We start from the raw sequence: 9,677 nt of genomic DNA on the forward strand, positions 1-9,677 counted from the left end.
GGTTAAGGGTAGGCTTAATAATGCACAAATACCATTCATAATGTGTTGCCTCATTTGTTTGTGCTTACACTTTGCTTCACACAACGCACAAATCTTCCATTTCCTGGCATTATTTAAGGGTTTTGTTTTAGTGAAACATTTATTCAAATCAAAAGGACACAATATGGGTACTGATAAGCGCTGCTCCCGGGAAGCTCCAAAGTGTGATTTTATGTAATAACACAGAATCTGAACAAGGGGATATGATGGATTTGCACTTCAATTTGAATTACATTGATTGTTTGTTTCATGTACAGTAATATACAAAACAAAAGCAATCAGTAGTGAGCCTATTATCTCAATCCAATCAGGAACAGTCACTTGTTATCATCTCTCTGATCGTAATTTTCTTTATTTCATCTAATCATTGATGGAAGTCAAAACTTCACTAATCAGAGACAGTTCCCTGCTGTTAATCGTGCAGGCATTCCATCAGGTCTGACACTTCTTAATAATAACATGTGGTGTAATTTCCTCCATCTCGCATCATGCCAGTGTCGGTTAGTGACACTGACGTGTGTGAGAGCAGAGTGACGACACAGAATGGGGATGCAGCGGTGGGGCAGTGAGCAAAATTTAAAGTAGTCAGGAAAGATAATAACCAAACATCGTGTCAATTAATGCCACACTATGTAAAAAAGGGCTACAAGAAGCCAGATACATCTGAGTGAAGATTAGACCAAATTTGCTTGTGAACACAGGCCAGAGAATGGAGCCTTATACTGACACTGCTTTTATCTTGTTGGTCACTGAGGCACAGTCATTCTTCCATGCCTTCAGGAGCCATTGTCGCAGCTGTGGCACGTATGCAGTGGCAAACAATTAACTGTGTGGCATTTCACACTGTCACGATAATACAGAAATGTCCTTCACTATCTCTGGATACTTGTAACAGATTTAGTGAGAGTAAGTCTTGCAGCTGTAGATCTGTCACACTGTGGATTGGTGACATTGATTAAATCGTGGCAAGAATAGTTTGCAGATTGAACTCAAAATTCTGACTTGATCGAAATAATATTTCTTTGTCTCATAACAGATAAAAGTCACAGGAATTGTCTCCTACATTGTCTCCACAAAACAATGACACCCAAATCGTACACATGCAATCCTGAAACAATGGCTTTATTGGTTTCAAATATCAGCAAACAGTTACACACTTTCTTTACAGCTCAATGAATGCAAAGTATAGAATGAACCAAATGAGAGAAACTATTCTGTCATGTTGATGTAAATATGTAACCATTGTTTATGCATTCTTGTACGTCATTGCTGCCCTTGGCTTATGGAATGTCATTTTATTATTAATTCAGGTTTTTTTTTTCCCTTGCCAAAGGACACTTCACAGTATCAGTGTTAAAACATGCATCTGTATGTTTGCCATGTGTGGTTTGAATGCTATATTATCAACATGTCCTCCTTTGGGCCTTGGAAAAATGTATGGAAAAACAGGACTTAAAAGAACTGTTTGATGAGTTTTTGATATCCTTTTCTTCAGTGAGTCTTATGCAAACACGTGTGTGAAGTTTGACTGCTGTCATGCTAGTAAGTATTTTTAATAAGGCACAGTAAAGAACATCTCAGTGCAGTGTCACAACAAAGGAATGGATTTAAAGAAACAAAAAGAGTGAGACACACATACAATTATCAACAATGTGTAAACGGTTCAAACATATCTTTATCAAACACACTCAGTGAAAACTACGATAAAACATCAGATTTGCATACAACATTGAAGAAAACATAATTTAATGAAATTGTCACTTGTCTGACTCCCTCCATCCTCTCGCATTTCTTCCAAACTTGTAAACCAGTCTGCGTCCATCTACTCGCTCTAGGATTTCTCTTTTGTAGTAATATCTGTAACAGGACGGACAAAAATTGATTACAAATGTATTTATCACAGATTATTATTTGTTAATACTGAATCAAGTCTAACAGCTACTCTAATGAAATGCAGTATTAATTGAATAACTTGTGATTATTTTTCTCATAGAACTTTACCTCTAATAAATTAGAATCAGATAAATTACAAGTATTTATTGTACGCTATACGTGTTTTTTTAATCTTTAAAGGATATGTCTAGGGATATTAAAAATGTTTTTATTACTAACAAAGCCCATGAAAAGACTGAAACCCCCAATGAATTGATCCCAACAAGTACTGTCTTTGTATCCAAATACAGCTTCTTTGCCAGTGAAATAGAGCTTAATTTAAAAAACAAAACTATAAGAAACCAAACATCAATTAGCCACACAGTTGCTCAGTGACATATTCTTTAATTACAACCAATATGGACTCAATTTTGAGTCAATCATACACTGTTCTACACCAAATTCAAATCTAAAAATAGTCATTAACAAATACAAACCTCTGGTTTGAGTAGTGATCCCTAAAAACCACAGTTGTTTAGTCCGCTTCTTAGTCTTTATAAAAACACAGCCACAGCCACCCTATATATTATTTATTCAAATTCCAACATATTGATTTGATACTTTGTTGGTTTTGTTCTTTTCCTGGGATTTGTGGACAATAACAAAGAATACATTGTTTAACACTCATATGTAATATTATGTTTTTCTACCACCACAACAGCATACATCATTTGTGTTTCCCTCCATTCAGTATGAATAATTGGAATTAATTATTATGCTTTTCTTAAACCAAGCATATTAGATTATAGATACTATAATCATTATCAATCCAATATGTAATGAAAGTATAAAGACAGAGCTATAAGTTACTCCTGGCTTAAATATATATATATATAATTTTTTTAAATAATTTGTTTCTCTGTTATTTGGCAGATATTTTTTTCAAAATGTGTTTTAAATTTCCGTTCAGTCACATGAATGCAAATGAAAGAAAACTAAATTGCCGGTTCTTTGATTGTTATTACTTTGCTTTTGTTATTCTTAACAGAGATCACCAATCTGTGTAGTGATGCCATCAAACCTGCAAATCCTTCTACTGCACCACCGTAAATAGAAAATCAGCTTTGTGGTCACACTGACAATACCTGCAGGCACATTTTGTATTTCCCAGTGGTTTGCACTACAATGAAATTAAGCTCATTAGATTAGCTCATTTGGATGTAAAGCTGTGACTATTGCAGGAGCCAGGAAGATTTTCTGAGGAGGCCGTTTGAGTTTATTTGGGAGAAAAGTGAAAACATGTAAAAGTTCAAAATCTACTGTAATCAGCAGTTGGCATATGTATTTTAAAGGATTGAGTTCACCGATTTTGGATGTCTAACTCTTAATGATAACATCTATAAGCAGTTTGAAATGGTTTCAATGTAAATGTCTTAGTCACTGATTCAGTAGCAAGTGCATTATAAGCTGCTTAAGTAAGTAAATTGGATTACGAACAATGCAGTGTGAAATTTCTTCCTCATCAAAGATTTTACAAGCTTTCGCTAAACTGAAGGAGCCCCCTGTGTTCATGTAGGATTTTGACTATAATGAAAACAAGAACTTTATTTCTGCAGTTCAGATCTGCAACTCAAATTAATATGTTAAGGAGATTCTAAATCAGTATCTACGGCATTTTTTATCCTCCTGTGATTGATAACTTCCTGTATGCTTTTGTATTTGTTTAACTAGTGCACATGTGTGATAGCTGCAGGTGTACCTCATAGCCCGGCTTAGTTTCTCATAGGTCATGCTGCTGTTATTCTTCTTCTTGCCCCATAACTGTGCCACTGCCTCTGACTTAAGGAATCGGAAAACCCCCTCTGTTTGATCCTCCCACTTAATCAGCCCTGGGTTTCGCTCTGGGTTCAGCAGTATGTCCCGGATGAACTCCCACAAGTGGGTCCCTCTTGGGTCTGTGGTAAAATATAAAGTATGATGAGATGAATAGCAGGAGTAAGCATATATGTTCCTGGGAAAAAGAAATGATAATAATATGTAAAGATGTGTTGATATTACTTACTGTGTTTTTTGACCTGACGACTTAAAGACCTTTTAAAATCTGAGAAAAATAAATGAAATTATAGTTGATTTGTTCTGTCTATTATATTTGTAATACTTTTTTTGTGATTCCATGACAAACAAACACGCTGTGTTGTTTAGAATGTGAATTCCTCACCAGGGCTGGAAGGGGTAGGTGAGGCAATAGGGGCTAGGGGGTGAATTGAAGGGTCGTAGATTTCTAAGTTAACAGAGAAAAAAAGAATCAAAGTCAACACTTCATTGATTTGTTAAATGACCCAATTTCAAATAAATCCTTATTAGAAATAATGCAGTGGAATTATTTATTTACAGTACCTCCTGGTGGATAACTGACGTCTGGAAATGGACAGGAGAAGTCTACTATAAAGGAAAAAAAAGGTAGGCAGAATTACATAATGGTTAAATAGATGTATCTGAACGACTGTTGACAAGCCTGACATTGAGAGACTTACATTCTGGTTTCAGCTCCAGTTGCCCTATTTCAACATGGCACTGCCCTGTACAGGAATAAGAAGTACATCTTCTAAATCAGGATATTTGTCAGTGTTGGGTTATGTGGGGATTTGTTATTTACTTCCATCATGCATCCTTCTTGGTGAGCTATGAACCAAATCCTTGCTAAAAGGTTAAGGGCATTATATTGCCTGTTACACTGTGAGGCAGTGTAAGAGAGGCTAGAGTAGGACATCTATTGCATTGCTTTATGGCATATAGAGATACTTTTACTTTAAGATGTTGCAATGCTAGGCATCCAAATCAGGATTTTCAGTGCAAACAGAGCCAAAACATTCATTTCTGTCTTAATAGCAAATGGTCTAGCCTATTCTTTTTGATGCTTTTAATGTTAAAATATTTCTGCACTTAAAGGGATTGTACTGTAAATTTTGTTGTACTGGTACAATGACAATAAAGACAATTCAATCAATTCAATTAAAAGGAGTGAAAAATTATTTGAAAGATTACTTGTTTTCAGAATAAAAACATTTTCAACTAGAAAAATTTGATTTCAAAAGATCTAAATTTGAGAACCACTGACACTTACACTTTGCACAGTGTTTCGTATCACTACAGCCTCAAGTGTTTTTTTGGTTTTTGGTTACTTTACCCAGGTATCTGCGCTTTTGATGTATAAAGATATAACACCTTGTTTCAAGAAACTGAGCTGGTTTCGTACAGCTTGCAGCAACAATAGCAGCATTGTTCTCTAGTTTGTTTCAGCTTGAATGTAACCTGGAGGTTAAACCTGTTGTACCTGGTCTCCTGCATTGCTGTTGTCTTGAAATGTTGTTAGATGTTAGATAAACTATAATGTGCTAATGTCATTTAGCACGTCATGTTACACACATCATTTCATGCTTAAAGTTCCCCTAAGCTACATTCTATACATAATAGTTATAGTTAAAAAGCCCAAAGGTGAAGCCTTAGGCCTATGATTTCCATTTTCTTTAAGGCTCAGTATCTTTATAATTAGCCTAAAAATGTATTTTAAAAAAAAGAAGAAAAAAAAGCAATGGATGGCCAGCTTGTTTCTCAGCTTTCACACCCCCTCTGTGCATTGTTAGGAGACCCACTCGAGCAAGAGCAAACAACAAATCCATCATCTCCCTTGCTTTAAGCAGTCTTTCATCCCCTCTACAGCGCCACACAGTGCAACCCCTGACCGCCACTGTGAACCTTTCTCAGCAAGACCCAACTCAAATTATCCAGCTTCTCTCTTATTGGGACTAGTCATCTCCCTCGTTCCCCCATGTGCCCCCCATCAGACTCTCAGACGCACCGCTCCACTTGAGCTCTGTGATGCTGTGGAAGAGAATGGATCCCACGCCGCCGGCAGCACGGATGAAGTCTTGGTAGCTCAGGCTGCAGAGCTGATGGCCATCTATGTCAAAGTTTTGGAAGGGAATGCTGGAGGCATCGATCTGGTGGATGTCCATGACCTGCTGTAGCCACTCCCACACCTGGTACTTACTCCAGAACTGAGGCTGTGAGTCACAAGGCCACAGGCGACTTGTGTAACCAGACATAACCATCGGAACTGTAAACATACAGCAATGGTTGTGCATGAAAACATTTAAAAAAGCATTTGTCATCAATGAATTAACATGCATCTGATGAGAGAAAACATGAATTCCTCTACTGAGGGTATTTGTCAATAATTAATCTGCAGAACAGTTTAGTGAAAGAGCAGTTGAGCTACTTCTCAGTCGGGAATCTTTAATTGAATCCTTGTATTTCAGAGCTCTGGGCTCACCAGGTGAGCAATACATCAGATGCAAATTGTTAAATGATTTTAATTTTGCATTGCAGTTTCATAACCAGTGAGAGAATTGGATTGTTGAACAGAGAGCAATCAGAATCCTTCAGCAGAACAAATTAACATATTTTCCTGAAGCATTTGAGGATTTTATTCAGACAATTTAATTAACTGATTTACATCAGTGAGCAGTGCATACATTGTGTCAAGAAGGCATATAGGCTCCATAAAGAGGGTGCTAGTGTGGGTCATAAGCCTCACCATCAGGGTAGGAGTTCGTAGGGTCCCAGGTAGTGGTCAGCTGGCTGTCCAGGGTGGTGGATGGAGTGACGCTCATATTGTAGCTGATACACTCTGATGTACCATGGCCCGGGGGCTGAGGCTGAAAGGAGTAATTTACTGTATGGATCAATTGAAAAAAGAAACAATACTCATTACTGCTTAAGGGCATCAAATGACACAAAGCAACTATGCTTTAAATATTTGGGATTCATATATATACATACATTTATATATATATATATATATATATATATATATATATATATATATATATATATATATATATATATGAGCAGTGCATATATATATATATATGGTTACATTGAGATTTCACCTAAAATACCGGACTCAAGCACACTTTTTTCCCTGGTATTTGGAGTAGTGCACCCTTAATGGGTCAGCCATTAAGTTACTATTAACACTTCAAGAATACCAATGTAATAATGGGTAGTGAGAAAAAGCACAAAGTACAGTGACATACCTAAAGTGTAATTAGTACATTATTTAACAAGTATGATCAAAGCATAATTTTTTTCACAAGGGTAAATGCTGTATATCGGGGTATAGTAGTTTTGGTTACTAGTGGCGCCATTAACACACTGCATTTAGTTTGTTAAGCAAGAGGGATTCACAGGAAAATAATGCATGCATATAATCCAGCCTCTTCACATTATCTCATTGATATCTGCCTCAGTGTTTACTGTACGACCTATCTACACCGTATCAGAGCTGTAACTCCCACAGCCGCTGCTTAATGTTAAAAAGACAAAACACAGGGTGACTTTTATTGTGAAGCAACCACAGGATATGAAATGTGTTTAAGCACAATCAAACAAACCAGGCCTTAAAGCTTACAACACAACTATGCAAATAAGTTTATTTAACACATTTAGCGTATGTATCTAGTCCTGCTTAACACACCCTTTAAGGGCATTAAACAGAGGTAACACAAAGGAATTATGTCAACACAGTTCATCTTCAAGGGTTGTGTAAACTGTCCAGTAGACATACAAGAATAACAGACAAATGCAGTCAGATTTTACCATATAATGGAGGCTTACTTTCTGGTGACATGTCATGACTGAGCTAAATCATGACATACCCAGTTTGTTGCCAATACTGGGTTTTATGTTACTCTGTTACATGATAATGGATTCTGAATGTTTGGATTATGAGACATACAATTTGTGACAGTTACTTATTAGTTTAGTTATCAATACCACTGTCAAATAGATGACTGCTCCGCATTCTATAGTCTACTTTGTGGGTTTTATTTCCATGTTCTATTATTATGTTGTTTACACATTCCTCAAGCCTTAGGATGGTAACATTTTCCAACATTTAAACAGAGCTTCATGGCCTCTGGGAGCAAACTTTAATTTATTAATGATCAAATATCTGAGATGAATGTAATTGATATCATAATCAAGCTGTCAAAGGTCATCATTATGAGTAACAGGTGGCTACACAATTAATCCTATTCTTTACACAGTGACCCACATTTCACCTTTTCCCTGGAAGATGTTGGTCACGCCTTTATGGCAGGTTGTAAACATACTAAACGCCAAGTCCTGTCACGAATTTCAACAGTAGCGACCGCACTGCCAGCCTTACACAAATGTGACATAAAGACAGGTGACTGTACTTAAATATATGGCAAATCTGTTTTATAACAAAAAGTCAAGATCCTTGAATGAGATTTCCTCAGGAGATAGGTGACACATGCTGTCATGCCAAGGTAGATCAGCTCCTCAGTTGACAATCTGTCAAGTTGGCTCAAACACTCTATGCTGTGTATTAACCCTCACCACTGTCTATACCAAGCAGGTATCTTCTCAACAAGGCAGCAAGTGTGTAATGTAGCCGCCTGAACAAAAAGAGACATCGTCACACTTGTGCATCAACATCCTGTTCGCTTAGCCACAGTAAAAAAATCAGTCCACTGCATGTCATGGTGATAAGCAACTCTTATCTGAAGACGATCACACAAACACCAAGTTGGTTTCATTTCAGTCATTGTAGACCTAGCTAGATTGGCCAATCTTCTGTTTTTGTTCTCTCCATTTTTTGCTTTCTTTTTTATTTTAGTTATCTGCTGAAAACATAGCTTTTGAAAGTAGGTTGATGTCAGGTTCATTAAATATGCAACCTCTCTGCGACACCAACAGCTGCAACAGAGTGAGGAGGTACAGTGTTAAAAAGGTGAGCATGTGTTAGAAAAAATGCGAGTACAGGGGAATATATTAAAGTTAGTGCATTATTTTGCATAGCATTACTTTTTTTTTTTTTAGGAATAAATGGGATATTCTCGATGTTGTTTGCATTGTTCAAGATTCCCTTTCACAATTCAGCATTATTTATTTTCTTTAATATTCCAGATGCTGTTCATTGTGATTGTACAGATTATCATACAGTTACTGTTGCAACAACACAACACAACACACATGTGAGATAGCTGGAGGTTTAAATCCACTGGGGGGAAAAAAACAAACATTTTTGTTCAACTGTGTGTTAAAAGTTTTTTAACATAAAAAAAATTTCTAGTCTCTTATATTTTTCCAGAACCAATGAATATAAAAGATTGAAAGCCCAATGAAAGATTGTTAAAAAAAATCATAATAATATCAGAATGAAATGGTTGTAAAACAAACCTATTAACCAGTCTTCAGGTTAATCATACTGTGTTCAGTCATTCTGAGAATCCATGCTGGTTTCCCAGCACCTGTATGGCAGCTTACCAGAGCAGTAGAATGGGGTCGCACCAGGCCTGATGTAGATCCACTCTCAACCCGGCTGAATAGAGATCGATACTAATTTCTGGAGATTCCAATACTATAGAGGACTGGTGTTTACAGTGAGACGAAGTGAGTCCTTTTGCTTCCCAAATCTTTGAATCAACAAATGAAAGCATGCAGACACATTAGGTGCTGCCCCACCACAATGGGTTTTTTATACTCCTAACTTCCTTATCCTGCACCAATTGGCTACCTGTCCAGGCTCATACCAGCCAGGTATTTGCATAATTCACACCCACACACACGTGCACACACACACACACACACACACACACACACGCACATATACACACATACACACACACACACACACACACACAAACACACACAAACACACGCACATACACACGTAC

At 36.9% G+C, this 9,677-nt stretch overlaps 1 protein-coding gene across 3 annotated transcripts; it reads right to left on the reverse strand.

The window, feature by feature from the left end:
• Positions 1 to 1,173: 1,173 nt before the first annotated feature.
• On the reverse strand, positions 1,174 to 9,408 carry ehf (ets homologous factor). Of its 3 annotated transcripts, none has more exons than XM_083917205.1 (9): positions 9,268 to 9,408; positions 6,509 to 6,629; positions 5,771 to 6,028; positions 4,446 to 4,490; positions 4,309 to 4,353; positions 4,130 to 4,192; positions 3,974 to 4,012; positions 3,671 to 3,866; positions 1,174 to 1,896 (listed from the first exon to the last, which is right to left on the reverse strand). In XM_083917205.1, the coding sequence occupies exons 2-9, from the start codon at positions 6,582 to 6,584 to the stop codon at positions 1,797 to 1,799; spliced, it is 822 nt and encodes a 273-aa protein (XP_083773331.1). In that variant the 5' UTR covers positions 6,585 to 6,629; positions 9,268 to 9,408; the 3' UTR covers positions 1,174 to 1,796. The 3 variants fall into 3 exon arrangements, with proteins under 3 accessions (XP_083773331.1, XP_083773332.1, XP_083773330.1); XM_083917206.1 differs by having other exon boundaries at positions 4,309 to 4,350; positions 6,509 to 6,646; positions 9,268 to 9,407; XM_083917204.1 differs by having other exon boundaries at positions 6,509 to 6,646; positions 9,268 to 9,407.
• Positions 9,409 to 9,677: the final 269 nt, after the last annotated feature.

The sequence above is a fragment of the Echiichthys vipera genome (assembly GCF_963691815.1).
Source record: "Echiichthys vipera genome assembly, chromosome: 7".
NCBI classification, from domain to species: Eukaryota; Metazoa; Chordata; class Actinopteri; order Perciformes; family Trachinidae; genus Echiichthys; species Echiichthys vipera.